The sequence below is a fragment of the Trachypithecus francoisi genome, unplaced genomic scaffold (assembly GCF_009764315.1).
Source record: "Trachypithecus francoisi isolate TF-2019V2 unplaced genomic scaffold, Tfra_2.0 Lachesis_group4, whole genome shotgun sequence".
Classification (NCBI taxonomy): domain Eukaryota; kingdom Metazoa; phylum Chordata; class Mammalia; order Primates; family Cercopithecidae; genus Trachypithecus; species Trachypithecus francoisi.
In genome coordinates, this window is record NW_022681469.1 from 115,503,154 (window position 1) to 115,519,236 (window position 16,083).

At 52.3% G+C, this 16,083-nt stretch overlaps 1 protein-coding gene and 1 long non-coding RNA gene across 6 annotated transcripts; one reads left to right on the forward strand and one right to left on the reverse strand.

The window, feature by feature from the left end:
• Window positions 1–2: 2 nt before the first annotated feature.
• Window positions 3–15,432, forward strand: FBXO24 (F-box protein 24). 5 transcript variants are annotated; one of them, XM_033192195.1, is made up of 10 exons: window positions 3–378; window positions 3,713–3,811; window positions 3,911–4,094; window positions 5,426–5,661; window positions 6,550–6,784; window positions 8,549–8,707; window positions 9,264–9,385; window positions 9,763–9,894; window positions 14,331–14,501; window positions 14,833–15,432. In XM_033192195.1, the coding sequence occupies exons 1-10, from the start codon at window positions 340–342 to the stop codon at window positions 15,196–15,198; spliced, it is 1,743 nt and encodes a 580-aa protein (XP_033048086.1). In that variant the 5' UTR covers window positions 3–339; the 3' UTR covers window positions 15,199–15,432. The 5 variants fall into 5 exon arrangements, with proteins under 5 accessions (XP_033048086.1, XP_033048085.1, XP_033048087.1 ...); XM_033192194.1 differs by lacking the exon at window positions 3–378 and adding an exon at window positions 393–464; XM_033192192.1 differs by lacking the exon at window positions 3–378 and adding an exon at window positions 649–898 and having other exon boundaries at window positions 14,833–15,428.
• LOC117072280 lies at window positions 10,411–14,473 on the reverse strand. Its single transcript, XR_004432737.1, has 3 exons — window positions 14,340–14,473; window positions 13,968–14,043; window positions 10,411–10,462 (listed from the first exon to the last, which is right to left on the reverse strand). It is a non-coding gene; the product is annotated as an uncharacterized LOC117072280 (long non-coding RNA).
• Window positions 15,433–16,083: the final 651 nt, after the last annotated feature.

The following is a 16,083-nucleotide window of genomic DNA, read 5'->3' on the forward strand; positions in this document are numbered from 1 at the left end:
CCGGCGCTGGAGTCTGACGAGAGAAGGGAGGGGAACGAGGATAGAGCGCTCGCCAACGGCTGGCGCTCCAGGCCGTCCCGCCCAGCGCAACCGCGCCCAATCACAATGCTTAGATCTGGAGGTGGAGCCAATCAGGTCCAACCAAGAGGAGGGGACACCGGCACTCAACTAGTAGGGAAAAGGGCCGAGGGACCGCAAACCGGAGTGCCTAGTCCTCGTCCCCCAAAGACCAATCGTAAGCCAGATATAGGCGAGTGACTGTCAAGAAGGCCAATTAGAGCCTCTAAAGGGAATCTGGCCCAGCCTCTTCTCTGAGGGACGGCTCTGCCTACCAATAGCATGGGCGAGAAGGCGGTCCCTTTGCTAAGGAGGAGGCGGGTGAGCTAGAACTTTTAAGACTGCGATTAAGAATGAACGTGGAGGCCCGGGCCGGCCGGGAACGCAGTGTGCGGCTGCAGTGGCGAGTGCGAGCTGGACGTGTTAGGGGGCTAGCCGGCGTCAAGGGCTGGAAGGGAGTCGGGCGACTGCTTGAGGCCAGTGCACTGGCGGTTGTCGCAGCTGAAGGGGCCAGCGAGGGGACCTCCGACTGTAAAGCCTCTGGCAGGGGTCTAGGGACCCTCGGGCTGGGGGCGGGCGGGGGGCTTCCCAGAGCCTGGAGACGCCCAGCTCGAGGAGGGAGGGTGTAGGTGCAGCGTTGCACGGTCTGCCGTCTCACCCGAGGAGCTCCCCTGGACAGGAATGGAGGGGGGACCAGATCTGGGGGTTTTAGAGGCTTAGAAAGAATCTCAGCGTCTAGAAAACGCCCTTGATGCTACGAATGCAGAAACTGAGGCAGAGGGAAGTTGACGCGTTAGCAAGAGCGAACAGCAAGTTCCTGACAGCTGGCTGTAGAAACCAGGTCTCTGGATCCTCCACGCAGAGTCCTTTCCCTCTCCCTCAGTTTTCACAATGGGTATTTTCACTCCCTTCCTCTCTTCTTCCCTCCCTCTCCCTTCCCTTCCCTTCCTCTTCTTCTTTTTTTTTTAAAGAAGGTCTGGTTCTGTCGCCCAGGTTGGAGTGCAGTGGTGCAGTCATGGCTCACTGCAGCCTTGAATCCCTGGACTCAAGCGATCCTCCCGCCTCAGCCTCCCACGTAGCTGGGACCACGGGCGGCATGGCACCACCGCGCCTGGCTAATTTATTTTTAATTTTTGTAGAGATGGGGTTTTGCTACATTGCCCAGGCTGGTCTCAAACTCTTGACCTCAAACGATCCTGCCTCTGCCTCCCAAAGTACTGGGATCACAGGCGTAAGCCACCGCACCCAGCTCACAATGGACTTTTTCTTTCTTTTGAGACAGAGCTGCCCTGTTGCCCAGGCTGGAGTGCAGTGGCTTGATCATGGCTCACTGCAACCTCAACCTCCCACCTCAGCTTCCCGAGTAACTGTGACTACAGTCATGCACCACCATGCCAGCTAATTGTATTTTTTGTAGAGACAGGGTCCTACTATGTTGCCCAGGCTGGTCTCAAACTCCTGGGCTCAAGCAATCCTCCCACCTCGCCCTCCCAAAGTGCTGGGATTATAAGCGTGAGCCACCAAGCCTGACCCACAGTGAACTTTTTCTATTCACAACCTCTCGTTTGCCTCCTGGGGCGAAATGGAGTGGATAAAGGGGATCCAAATGCAAGAGGAATGGAAAATACCTTTCTGTCTACTTGGAGATCTTAACTTCCTTTCTAGTGGCATAAGTACTTAATGCAGTCCCCTTCCTATGTGGTAGGTTGCCCAGAAAAAAGTCACTGAAGTTGCTTTCTCCTAAGTTCACATCTCAGAAGTTGATATTCCTGAATAGTTGTTGAAGTATTAAGATTCCATCTTAGGCATCCCAGCCTAGCTGTGGCTAGGCACCATACATAAGGGAATTTGGGTGGTCAGTCTGGTGCAGTCAATTAACGGATCTGTGACACCGTGTGGTGAGAGCTGGTGGTCTGGCAGGATGGGACTCCTTTGAACCCCTGCAAGAGCCAGCCACTCCTTGGATTTCTTGGTGTAGATCTGCCCTGATCGGGACAGACACAACCCTGACCCCTGCTGTTTCTCCTCATAAATGTCACCCCACATAAGACAAAGCTAATATCAGAGACCCTGGGAGAAATCCTAAGCTTTCAGAGGACATCCATCCCTTTCTCCCACCTTAATAGGTTGTCCTTTATACATGCAATGATGTTACTGCCCCTCAGGAAAGCAAAAGCAGTCTTCTTTTTTGTTGTTGTTTTGTTTTGAAACTGGGTATCATTCTCGCCCTGGCTGGAGTACAGTGGCAGGATCATAGCTCACTGCTGCCTCAAACTGGGCTCAAGCAATCCTTCTGCCTCAGCCTTCTGAGTAGCTGGGACTACAGGGGTGCATCACTACGCCTGGGTAATTTTTAAGTTTTATATATATATATACACACAGGGTCTCCTCTATGTTGACCAGGCTGGTCTTGAACTCCTGGCCTTAAGCCATCCTTGCACCATGACCACCCAAAAGTGCTGGGATTTCAGGCATGAGCCACCGGCACCAGGCTGCAGTCTCCTTTTGGATGTGTTTTTTCTTTTCTTTTTTTTTTTTTTTTGAGACGGAGTCTGGCTCTGTCGCCCAGGCTGGAGTGCGGTGGCCGAATCTCAGCTCACTGCAAGCTCCGCCTCCCAGGTTTACGCCATTCTCCTGCCTCCGCCTCCCAAGTAGCTGGGACTACAGGCGCCCGCCTCGTCGCCCGGCTAGTTTTTTGTATTCTTTAGTAGAGACGGGGTTTCACCGTATTAGCCAGGGTGGTCTCGATCTCCTGACCTTGTGATCCGCCCGTCTCGGCCTCCCAAAGTGCTGGGATTACAGGCTTGAGCCACCACACCCGGCCAGTATGTGTTTTTTCATGAGTCTAAAGAGTTTGCTGAATCATTTGTGAACTAAACGATTATGAGCACAGTCACCTCTCCATCTCACCTGTCAAACTGAGTTTATAGTTTTTTGAGCCTATACTCTTGAGATACCAATCCCTGGAGGTCTTGGCCTGCTGAAACGTGAAGAATTCACCAGTGTTTATCTACAGAGTTAGTGCTAAAAGGGCCTCAAGTGGGAAAACCTCCTCCTGCTCCCTGAAATAAAGATGTCACCTACCAGTAATTCACACTTTATTTCTCCAGTAAAATGCATATCCCTTGAGCCATGTGATGGCTAGAACTGAGCTAGAACCCAGGAGCTGTCTGAGAGATGGGTCCTGGACAAGATTAAAGGGAACAGGTCACAGTGGCCAAACAGTGAGGTCACAGAGAGGTTTGTTAGCCCCAGACTCCATGGGGGAGGGGTCTAGGAGGCAGAGGGGGCCCAGAGGTCCCCCAAGCCTAGGCAGAGGACATAGTGTGGGAAAGCCAGCAGGAACGGGGGGCCAAGGGCTTAGGAGACAGGAGGGCAGGAGCAGGGAGGGGCAATCAGGATGGTGAGGGGAAGCCAGAGACGGAAGCTGCAAAAATTCACCAGGCTGTGTGTACGGGAGGAGGGGCTCCGGGTGAGGGGGATTGGCCGCAGGAGATTGGGAGGAGTTATTTGGAGAAGTTAGGGATGGGTCTGGAGAGAGAGGGGAGGACATGACTGCACCCAGCTGGAGTCAGATGAGCCCCAAGATAGGCGGAGAGAAAGGAAAAAATGATGTGGGACCCTCATGGGACCCTATGTACCCTTTTTCGGGTAGGTGAAGAGAAGCTGCCCTTCTTGTGGCCCAGAGCTTGGGGTTGAAGAGAAGAAGGCGAAAGGGAATCAGATTTCTATCCAGTTGTTCCCCCCAGAGCTGGTGAGTCCTTGGGGAGAGGGGTTGAGAATAATAGGATTGGGGGCCAGACCACCAAGGAGCCACCAATGACCCCCCCGCCTCTTCCCTCCTCCCTCCCAGGTGGAGCATATCATCTCATTCCTCCCAGTCAGAGACCTTGTTGCCCTCGGCCAGACTTGCCGCTACTTCCACGAAGTGTGCGATGCGGAAGGCGTGTGGAGACGCATCTGTCGCAGACTCAGTCCGCGCCTCCAAGATCAGGGTTCTGGAGTCCGGCCCTGGAAGAGAGCTGCCATTCTGAACTGTACACCTTCCCCAGAACCTCCTGTTCTCCTTGCCTCTTGTCCTGCCTTAGCCTTCCTGCTCTCTAAAGGCCCCTGATGACACCCACACTCCTAACAGTGCTTCCAGGGCCCCTTTCTCTGGAAGAAACGGGTCCAGTTCAAACATTCTCCCTTGAGTACTTCCTGCAAGTCTTCAGAATCCACCCACAGCCCCCATTAGCGGCCTCCCTGCCAAGTCTCCCTCTGTACACAGACACTTCCCGCTTTTTCCCTAGAGGCATCTCTCACTCCCCAAACCTGGAGTTTTCCCTCCTCTAACCCAAGGCTTCTGAACTTACTATTCATATTTTGGGCAAAATAATTCCTTGCTGTGGGGAGCTGTCCACTGCATCATAGGATGTTTAAGCAGCAACCCTGGGCCTCCACCCGCCAGATGGCCAGCAGCATCCCCCTTAATTGTGACAACCAATGTCCCTGAAGGACAAAATCACCCCCAGCCTGAGAACCATGTCATAAACCCTCTTCCCCTCCAGGGATCATCCAGAGTGTACTTGTTACATTCACTGGGAGATTAAAAGAGAAGGGGTACCCAGAACGCAGATCCAAAGCTAGGGGTGAGGGAGGATGAGCGGACTTCATTGATCATTCCTTTCCACTCCTGTTTCTGTCTCTTTTTTCTGTTGTTTCTTTCCCCTTTTCTTTCTTTTTTTTTTTTAGACAGGTTTTTTTGTTGTTGTTTTTTATTGAGAGAGGGTCTTGCTCTGTCACCCAGGCTGGAGCACAGTAGCACGATCTTGGCTCAATGCAACCTCTACCTCCCGAGTTCAAGTATTCTCATGCCTCAGCTTCCTGAGTAGCTGGGATTACAGGCTCCCGCCACCACACCTGGATAATTTTTGTATTTTTAGTAGAGATGGGGTTTTGCCACGTTGCCCAGGCTGGTCTCAAACTCCTGGGCTCCTAAAGTGCTGGGATTACAGGCATGCAAAAATTCACTGGGCTGTGAGGATGGGAGGAGGGGCTCAGGGTCAGGGGGGTGGATGCCACGCCGGGCCTCTGTGTCTTTGTTCTTAAGAGTTTTCCTCGACATCGCTGATGCAAGGTTGCACCAAAGAACTGCTCACTAAGAAGCACATGTTTGACCCTGGGCTGAGGTCGGCTGGAGACTAAAGTTCACGTCGAGTATAATCTAAGCTTATTTTACACATCTCCTTCATAAGGGGTCTCTTCCCCTGTCTTGGGGATGGGGAGGAGCTACAAACCAGGGTGTCTAAGAAACCTACCCAAGCTCCAACTCATCTCCCTCGTGTCATCCCATCCCTTGAATCTTCCATCTCCTTCCCTCCTCCAGACACGAAGGGCCTGTATTTCCAGGCATTTGGAGGCCGCCGCCGATGTCTCAGCAAGAGTGTGGCCCCCTTGCTAGCCCATGGCTACCGTCGCTTCTTGCCTACCAAGGATCATGTCTTCATTCTTGACTATGTGGGGACCCTCTTCTTCCTCAAAAATGCCTTGGTCTCCACCCTCGGCCAGATGCAGTGGAAGCGGGCCTGTCGCTATGTTGTGTTGTGTCGTGGAGCCAAAGATGTAAGTAGCAGAACCCTGGCAGCTGAGAGCCCGCCTGTGTTAGTCCATTTTCACGCTGCTATAAAGATGTACTTGAGGCCAGGTGCAGTGGCTTACACCTATAATCCTAGCACTTTGGAAGGTTGAGGCAGGCGGATCACCTGAGACCAGGAGTTCGAGACCAGCCTGGACAACATGGGGAAACCCCTGTCTCTACTAAAAATACAAAAATTAGCTGGGTGTGGTGGCGGGTGCCTATAATCCCAGCTACTTGGGAGGCTGAGGCAGGAGAATCACTTGAACCTGGGAGACAGAGGCTGCAGTGAGCCGAGATCGCACCCTTGCACTCAAGCCTGGGCAACAAGAGCGAGACTCCGTCTCAAAAAAAAAAAAAAAAGACATACCTGAGACTGGGTAATTTATAAGGCAAAGAGGTTTAATTGACTCAGTTCCACATGGCTGGGGAGGCCTCAAGAAACTTACAATCATGGCAGAAGGGGAAGAGGCACATCTTACATGGCAGCAGGCAAGAACGTGCAAGCAAGAGCAGGGAAAACTGCCTTATAAATCCATCAGACCTTGTGAGAACCCACTATCATGAGAACAGCATGGGGGGAACCACCCCCATGATCCAATCACCTCTCACCTGGGGATTACAATCCGAGATGAGATTTGGGTGGGGGCACATAGCCTAACCATATCGCCACCTCTCTTTTGAGGACCTAGACCCCCATTAGTCCTGAGGTGTCTTTCCTATGACTTCTGCCCTCCCACATAGGAATTTGAAATCAAGGGCTTATTTCCCAACCCTGGACCCAAGCATTTCACCTCCCACCCCAGGATCCAGCTGCCCCAGCCCCATCCCATTTTGAAACCCTAGATCTCAGACGCCCTCATCTTTTCCCCCAGTTTGCCTCAGACCCAAGGTGTAACACAGTTTACCATAAATACCTGTACGTCTTGGCCACTCGGGAGCAGCAGGAAGTGGTGGGTACCACCAGCAGCCGGGCCTGTGACTGTGTTGAGGTCTATCTGCAGTCTAGTGGGCAGCGGGTCTTCAAGATGACATTCCACCACTCCATGACCTTCAAGCAGATCGTGCTGGTTGGTCAGGAGACCCAGCGGGCTCTACTGCTCCTCACAGGTGTGGCCCAAAACAGTGGCTTTTGCAAACTGTTTCCTGCAGATTCCTCAGGCCCTGCTGCAGAGGAGGGGGAGGGAGGCCCCTCAGACTGGTTTCCATATGCCACCTTATCCTAGTCTCCATCTAAATAGCTCTGCCTTTCTCTGTCTCCTAGTCTAGGATTCTGCTTAATATTTTACATGAATAAAAGGCCCTGTCCGGGTGCAGTGGCTCACACCTGTAACCCCAGCACTCTGGGAGGCTGAGGTGAGCAGATCACCTGAGGTCTGGAGTTCGAGACCAGCCTGACCAACATGGGGAAACCCCATCTCTACTAAAAAATACAAAAATTAGGTCGGGCGTGGCGGCTCACACCTGTAATCCCAGTTGTTGGGAGGCTGAGGCGGGTGGATCACGAGGTCAAGAGATCGAGACCAACCTGGTAAAACCCTGACTCTACTAAAAAAAAATACAAAATTATCCAGGCATGGTGGCACACGCCTGTAGTCTCAGCTACTCCAGAGGCTGAGGCAGGAGAATCCCTTGAACCCGGAAGGCGGAGGTTGCAGTGAGCCGAGATCACGCCACTGCACTCCAGCCTGGTGACAGAGCAAGACTCCGTCTCAAAAAAAAAAAAAAAAAAAAAAAATAGCCGGGCGTGGTAGCGTGCACCTGTAGTCCCAGCTACTTGGGAGCCTGAGGCAGAAGAATCACTTGAACCCAGGAGGTGGAGGTTTCAGTGAGCCAAGATTGTGGCACTGCACTCCAGCCTGGGTGACAGAGCGAGATTCCGTCTCCGAAAAACAACAACAACAACAACAAAAAGGCCCTGCTGCCAAAAAACAGTTTGCAAACCACTATTAGTGAACACCTGATTTTAAAAAGTCTGATCTTGGCAGGGCGTGGTGGCTCACGCCTGTAATCCCAGCACTTTGGGAGGCCAAGATGGGCAGATCACTTGAGGTCAAGAGATTGAGATCATCTGGCCAACATGGTGAAACCCCGTCTCTACTAAAAATACAAAAATTAGCTAATTAGCCGGGCATGGTGGCACATGCCTGTAGTCCCAGCTACTCGGGAGGCTGAGGCAGAAGAATCACTTGAACCAGGAGGCGGAGGTTTCAGTGAGCTGAAATCACACCATTGCACTCCAGCCTGACAACAGAGCGAGACTCTGTCTCAAAAAAAAAAAAAAAAAAAAAATCAGATCTCCCCAGCTTCCATGCCAAGCACCTCACTATACTCCAAACTGCTCCCTACTTTCCCAGTGTCCTTTATACTTAACCACATCCCCAGGCCTGAAACCCTCTAGGCTTTTTCTTAATTTTTTTTTTTCTTTTTTGGAGCAGGGTAGGAGATGGGGGTCTTGCTATGTTGCCCAGGCTGGTCTCGAACTCCCGGCCTCAAGTGATCCTCCTGCCCTGGCCTCCCAAAGTGCTGGGATTACAGGTGGGAGCCACCACACTTGATCACCTCTACACTTCTGAATGCCAGGCAGGGCCCTCAATCCCCAGACCTCTCACTCAAATCGGATTCTAACAAATCTGCTAGATTTTTCTCTCTGCTCATCTCTCATGCTGAAATACTTCCCTGATTTATGGTGGGAACTGGAGTCTGGGGGACTTGGGGTCACTCTTCCCTTATTTCTTTCTCACCCTTTTTCTTCCAGCCCCACTCTAGGGCAGTAAATGTGTCACCCATAGAGCCTAGGGAGTCTCTTGGGATGTTTATGTGGGTATTGGAGAATCCCCTCCCCAACTAATTGTCTGCTTCCCCTGCCCCCAGAGGAAGGAAAGATCTACTCTTTGGTAGTGAATGAGACCCAGCTGGACCAGCCACGCTCCTACACGGTTCAGCTGGCCCTGAGGAAGGTGTCCCACTACCTGCCTCACCTGCGCGTGGCCTGCATGACTTCCAATCAGAGCAGCACCCTCTACGTCACGGGTATGGACCACCTCCCCTTAGCTCAAGCCCCCAGCCTTGGTTAGACCCTCCAAACACTGACAGCCCTCGTCCTTACTCTAGCTGGATGGTCAACCCCTGAGGGCATCCTAGTGAAAAGATGTGTTTAGGGCTGGCATGGTGTCTCTTGCCTGTAATCTCATCACTTTGGGAAGGCAGGTGGATCACCTGGGGTCAGGAGTTCAAGACCTGCCTGGCCAACATGGCGAAAACCCATCTCTACTAAAAATACAAAAATGAGCTGGGTGTGGTGGCAGGCGCCTGTAATCCCAGCTACGCCAGAGGCTGAGGCAGGAGAATCACTTGAACCAGGAGGTAGAGGTTGCAGTGACCTGAGATCGTGCCACTTCGCTCCAGCGTGGGCGACCGAGCGAGGCTCAGTCTCAAAAGATGTGTTTTCAGTTCCCAGGCATCATAGTTGATGCATTCCTATTGGGTTTGAGACTCCTTGGATCTTGTAGTTTTCATTCCAGGTGGGGCCTTATCCCTAGGAAATGGGTGCCCAAAGCTGCTGAGCTGAGGGCTCCTGACCCCCCAGACCAGGGGGGAGTGTATTTTGAGGTGCATACCCCAGGGGTGTATCGCGATCTCTTTGGGACTCTTCAAGCCTTTGACCCCCTGGACCAACAGATGCCGCTGGCTCTCTCACTGCCTGCCAAGGTAAGCTCCTGGAGGGATGGGGCCAACCAGAGGGGTGGGGCTGTAGGGATTGAAAGGTCTGAAGTATTATAGGAATCAAATGATTGATCCAGAGGGGCAGGGGATCCCCAGGGAGAGGTATGCCAAAAGAGATCAGCTGAGGGCTGGGTGCAGAGGGAGGCTGAGGAGGGAGGATTGCTTGCGCTCAGGAGCTCTAGACCAGCCTGGGCAACATAGTGAGACCCCATCTCTAAACTATATGTGTATATATATATATAATATATTATATATAGAAAGAGATCAGCTGGGGATGGCAGGTTAGTGGCTGGGAGACTCTGGAACTCAGAGTTCCTCTGGAGGGAATGGAATGCCTATCCCCTTTCTATCTTGCATGCTAGATCCTATTCTGTGCTCTTGGCTACAATCACCTTGGCCTGGTGGATGAATTTGGCCGAATCTTTATGCAAGGAAATAACAGATACGGGCAGCTAGGAACAGGGGACAAAATGGACCGAGGGGAACCCACACAGGTGAGACTGTTTCCCAGCAACTCTCATCCCAACCCCTTCCCTCCAATTCCCTAACCCCCAGATATGTCCACTTCTCCTGCTTCCATAGAATCCAGATTCTGCTCCTCTGGGAAGTTAAGCCAATCAACATGTAATGTCAGTGGTACTGCCCCAGGTCTTACCCAGGGTTGGCACTATGAGGTCCATTCTGTGCAGTGCACACTGTAAATGCAGTAGGAATTTAGTGAAGGGATAGAGTGGGTGACCTGGGCAGGCTAGAGTAACTTCTAGAAGAGGTAAGATGTGAGCAGGGACCAGGTGCAGAGGCTCACCCCTGTAATCCCAGCACTTTGGGAGGCCAAGGTGGGCGGATCACTTGAGGTTGAGATCGAGACCATCTGGCCAACATGGTGAAACCCCGTCTCTACCAAAAATATAAAAAATTAGCTGGCTGTGGTGGCACACGCCTGCAATCCCAGCTACTCAGGAGGTTGAGGCAGGAGAGTCTCTTGAACCCAGGAAGCTGAAGTTGCAGTAAGCTGAGATCGTGCCACTGAACTCCAGCTTGGGCAGCACAGCGAGACTCCATCTAAAAAAAAAAAGATGTGAGCAGGGCCTCGTGGGTTACATAAGACTTAGGTAGGGATAGAGAAGGCATTTTGTGTGATAAGGAGAGGGATAGGCACGAAACTTGCACATACCTGGGACAGTGACAAGACGGGTCTTACTAAAGCACAGAAGGCATCTTGGGAATCACTGAGGTATGAGGTGGTACAGGTGGGCACAAGCCTAGAGAGGTGTAGATCTGGGGAAGAGTCACTGCAGGTTCTGGAATGGGAGAAGGCAACCCCCAAGAGGTGACTGAGAACATGTCAGGAGCCTTGTGCAGAGGAGGCCAAGGCAGGGAACCCGCCAGGAGGCTGCTGAGTGATGGCAGCACTTGAGACAAGGGCCTGGCGCTGCAGCAAGAATGGGAAGGAATGGATACAGGAGCTATTTGATTTGGGAAGAAAATGAATAGGGCCTCAAAACTGATTAGATGTAGAAGAGAGGGGCATAAGACAGAGGTGGCTCTGGAAGAAAGATGATATCTCACACCTGTAATCCCATGAGATCAGCCTGGACAACATGGAGAAACCCTGCCTCTAGAAAAAATACAAAAATTAGCCAGATGTGGTGGCAGGCGCCTGTAGTCCCAGCTACTCAGGAGTCTGAGGCATGAGAATTGCTTTAGCCTGGGAGGTGGAGGTTGCAGTGAGCCGAGATCGTGCCACTGCATTCCAGCCTGGGTGACAGAGAGAGACTCTGTCTCAAAACAAAACAAAACAAAAACCACACTCAGTTGGAAACGTCTAGCTGGCAATTAGATACTACCTGGGAACATGGTTGAATGGACAGAAGTAGAGACTGAAAAGCAACTCTGAAAAGTAGGCCCCATGGTAGGCAGGGGACGAAGAAGAGGTGCCTCTAAAATAGGCCATGCACCCCTCTAACACTGTCCCAGAAGCCACATGAGAAGGAAGTTCCAAATGGGGTGGGTGGCAGGGTTAATTGACTGTGTGACAATGTAAGATACATTTACTACTGACATGGAAAAGATAGTCATGCCATATTTTTAGGTGAAAAAAAACTTTTATGAAATGGTTTACATAGTACCATTTATTTTTATTTTTATTTTTATTTCATTTTCAAGGTGGAGTCTTGCTGTGTCTCCCAGGCTGGAGTGCAATGGCGCGATCTCGGCTCACTGCAACCTCTGCCTCCCAGGTTCAAGTGATTCTCCTGCCTCAGTCTGCCAAGTAGATGGGATTACAGCGTCCACCACCATGGCCGGCTAATTTTTGTATTTTTAATAGAGACGGAGTTTTACCATGTTGGCCAGGCTGGTCTCGAACTCCTGACCTCAGGTGATCTGCACACCTTGGCCTCCCAAAGTGCTGGGATTACTGGCGTAAGCCACCACACCCGGCCTCTTTTATTTTTATTATTACCTTTTTTGAGACAGGGTCTTGCTGCTTCCCAAGCTGGAGTGCAGTGGCACAATTGTAGCTCGCTGCAGCTTCCAACTCCAGGGCTCAAGAGATCCTCCTGCCTCAACCTCCCAAGCAGCTAGGACTACAGGAATGTGCCACTATACCCAGATAATTTTTTTTTTGAGACAGAGTCTTGCTATGTTGCCCAGGCTTATACTGAACTCATGGCTTTAAGCAATCCTCCCACCTCAGACTCCTAAAGTGCTGGGATTACAGGTGTGACCCACCACACCTTGGCTCATCACATTTTTTGTTTAAAAATACACAACTTGCCCATCATGGTGGCTGGCATCTGTAATCCCAGCTACTCAGGAGGCTGAGACAGGAGGATTGCTTGAGGCCAGGAGTTAGAGGCTGCAGTGAAGTGTGATCACCACTGCACTCCAGCCTGGGTGACACTGAGACTCTATCTCTAAAAAATGAAAAATATACAACTTATATGTATTTGTTTAGCCAACAGTGAAGAATATCTAGCAAGATATTAATAGTAGATAGTGGGATTTCCAATGATTTTAAAATTAATTTTTTGCTTGCCAGTGTTTCATAATTTTTCTAGAATGATCATAAATTACTTGTCAGTGTCTTCAGAATTAAAGTGCTAACAGGCTCAGGAGAATGAGGGGGTAGAAGAGGCCCTGGGATTTAGCCGCTGAGAGGGCAAGTGCCTCTAGAAAGAGCATGTCAGTAATGTAGTAAAGAAAAAAGCCAGATCCCAAGGAGGTGCTGGAAAGACTGGCTGTGGAAAGGAACAGTAATGTGGTCAACCTCAGATTGGTCATGTAACCAACTCTGCTGCTTAAGAGAGAGAGGCAGGAAGCAGCAGGAAGCAAGTAGAAGCGTTTTTTTTCAAAAACAGGGTGGCCATTTTGGAAAAGAATTATGTGGTAAGTTGAAAATGCTAGGCCGAGCACAGTGGCTCACACCTGTAATCCTAGCACTTTGGGAGGCCAAGGCAGGTGGATTTCCTGAGCCCAGGAGTTCGAGACCAGCCTGGGCAACACGGTGAAACCCCGTCTCTACTAAAATACAAAAGAAATTAGCCGGGCGTGGTGGCGTGCACCCATAGTCCCAGCTACTCAGGAGGCTGAGGCAGGAGAATTGCTTGAAGCGGAGAGACAGAGGCTGCAGTGAACTGAGATCGTGCCACTCCACTCCAGCTTGGGCAACAGAGCGAGACTCTGTCTCCACAAAAAAAAAAAAAAAAATGGTAGAGGCTGAAGTGGGAGGCCAGGAGTTCAAGATCACCATGGGCAACATAGTGAGACACAATCTCTATAGACAATTTAAAAATTTTAAATTTCAAAATTATAGGCACATGCCGGGTGTGGTGGCACATGCCTGTAGTCCCAGCTACTCAGGAGGCTGAGGTGGAAGGATAGCTTGAGCCCAGGAGTTCAAGGCTGCAGTGAGCTATGATTGCACCACTGCACTTCAGCCTGGGCAACAGAATGAGACCCCATCTCTAAAAAAAGAAAATAGAAAATAAAAATACTAGAGTGGAGGCCAGGCGCAGTGGTTCACACCTGTAATCCGGGCACTTTGGGAGGCCAAGGCAGGCAGATCACCTGAGGTCACGAGTTCGAGACCAGCCTGGTCAACATGGCATAAACCCCGTCTCTACTGAAAATACAAAAATTAGATGGGCATGGTGGCAGGGACCCGTAGTCCTGGCTACTTGGGAGGCTGAGGTGGGAGAATCGCTTGAACCCAGGAGGCAGAGGTTGCAGTGAGCCAAGATCGTACTACCGCACTGCAGCCTAAGCAACGGAGTCAGACTCTGTGTCAAAAAAAAAAAAAGAAAAGAAAGAAGGAAGAAGGAAGGAAGGGAGGGAGGGAGGAAGGGAGGAAAAAGAAGAAAGAAAGAGAGAGAGAGGGAGGGAGGGAGGGAAGGAAGGAAGGAAGAAGGAAGGAAGGAAGGAAGGAAGGAAAAGAAAGAGAAAGAAAAGAAAGAAAAAAAGAAAGAGAAAAAGGAAGGAAGGAAGGAAGGACAGACAATAGTAGAGCAGGAAGGGAGGGATAGTGGAAGGAAAGTCCTTCCTCAGGGTGGTGTTGGAGGCTAACCTGGAGTTGCACAAGGAGCAAGTCTCCCTGAGGCTGGCAGGCAGGATAAGAGCCTGGACTGGCACAGATGGGTGGGCTGAAAATGAGGGGTACACCACAGCAGGCCCTGGGCTCAGGCAAGGAGCTCATTTTCTGGGGGGCATAGATGAGGTACCAAGAGAAGTGCAAGACTCTATGTGACCAGTTAGAGTATGGGGGCTGCAGGGGTCAGCAGGGCAGACCTGGGGCGTGGGGCAGTGCTGGCTCCCATTTCCTCCTCCCCAGTTCACATTCTGCCCCGAGCCTTCCAGTCAACCTTTTCCCACCCCAGCCCCCCAGTCCCTTGGTGCTCCCCGCTCAGGGCCCCTGGCCGTGTGTCCCCAGGTTCGTTACCTGCAGCGGCCCATCACCCTGTGGTGTGGCCTCAACCACTCTCTGGTGCTGAGCCAGAGCTCAGAGTTCAGCAAGGAGCTGCTGGGCTGCGGCTGTGGGGCTGGGGGCCGCCTCCCAGGCTGGCCCAAGGGGAGTGCCTCCTTCGTCAAGCTCCAAGTCAAGGTCAGAGCGGGGTCAGGGGAGCGGGCACCTAGGGAAGACGAGAGTCATAAGCCAGGAAGCCCACAAGGCTGTAGCTGGGGCTCCTGCAGGGACCCAGGGGGTCCCATTTCCCTAGCATCACCCCACCTCCCTCCTCTGCCTCACACCACACTCTCTGCTCTCTACCTTAGCAGACTGTGCTGGCCTTGCCCAACCTCTCACACCCCTGGGACTTAGCAGGCTCAGGGCTGGTGTGAGAGGGAAGAATGCAACAGGCAGATTAGCCCGGGCTCCCTGGGAACCCCTGCAAGGAAAGTACCACTCGTCATGCCCCTTTCTCTCCTCCTCCAAGGTCCCTCTGTGTGCCTGCGCCCTCTGTGCCACCAGGGAGTGCCTATACATCCTGTCCAGCCACGACATTGAGCAGCACACCCCCTATCGTGACTTGCCGGCCAGCAGGGTGGTGGGGACTCCCAAGTCCAGCCTGGGCACCGGAGCACCCCAGGACCCCGGGGGGACGGCCCAGGCCTGCGAGGAGTACCTCAGCCAGATCCACAGTTGCCACACGTTGCAGGACCGCATGGAGAAGATGAAGGAGATCGTAGGGTGGATGCCCCTGATGGCTGCACAGAAGGACTTCTTCTGGGAGGCCCTGGACATGCTGCAGAAGGCTGAGGGAGGCGGGGGTGCTGTAGGGCCCCCAGCCCCTGAGACCTAATCCCCCTCATGCTAGCCTAGTCCCTGGAGGGAGTCTGGCCCCAGGCCAGGGACTAAGGAGCAATGACCACTGTGTGCATGCATGTGGGAAGGGTTTGCTAGGGGGTGGGGACCGCTAACCAGGGTAAGGCAGGGAATTGTTTTGTAAAATGTTCAGGGGGCTGCCCAGGAGGGGCCCCCAACCTGACTATCATGGACAAGAGATTTGATGGATAGAATAAAAGGCTGCAGTGAGGCCTGGTGTGGAGGCCTGGTGGAAGGCTGGCAGGGACGGGCAGGGATGGAGGTCTGCTGCCCGGCATGGTGGGTGCGGGCGGGCAGGAGCCCAGGCAGGGGCAGGCAACAGAAGCAGCTCCAGGTCTCAGGTGCAGCGGAGCTGATGCTGCCTGAACTCTTCACATTGCTGTCCACTCCTCGGTCCCAAGAGCCCACCCGGTTGTTTGGACTGGGAAGTCCTGGCCCTACTTTCTGGAACAACTCTAGCACAGATGCTCTTGGCTACCCCCCTGGGGTCTCCTGTCCATTAGACTTGTCCCATCCTGAGGCAGCCAGTTCCTCTTGACCCCCAAAAGCTTCCCACCCATCTCGATTCAGCCTGAAGCCAGCTCCCTCCTCTCTTCCTTCTGTTTACCTCCCAGGTTTGGGCTCTATTTTCTACTCCTTCCACCTCTTTCTCAGTAACAAGGACACTCCTTTCATCTACATCCCATGCCTCCCGCCTTGCTTCCTGTACCTTCAAGTAGTTGGAAGAGGTCATGGGTGAGAATTCCTCCTCCTTGGCCTAGTCTGGCCCAGGCCTGGAGAGAAGGCAATAGAGATTTGAAGTGGAGGCCAGGCGTGGTGGCTACGCCTATAATCCCATCAGCTTGGGAGGCCAAGGTGGGTG

What these genes read in the sequence shown, in the direction of transcription:
- FBXO24 (XM_033192192.1), top strand. Translation starts at nt 809, where the DNA reads ATGCTACGAATGCAGAAACTGAGGCAGAGGGAAGTTGACGCGTTAGCA. An exon ending in CTCTCTCACTGCCTGCCAAG is followed by an intron (nt 9,386 to 9,762) that starts GTAAGCTCCTGG and finishes CTTGCATGCTAG; the next exon opens with ATCCTATTCTGTGCTCTTGG. An exon ending in TCGTCAAGCTCCAAGTCAAG is followed by an intron (nt 14,502 to 14,832) that starts GTCAGAGCGGGG and finishes TCCTCCTCCAAG; the next exon opens with GTCCCTCTGTGTGCCTGCGC.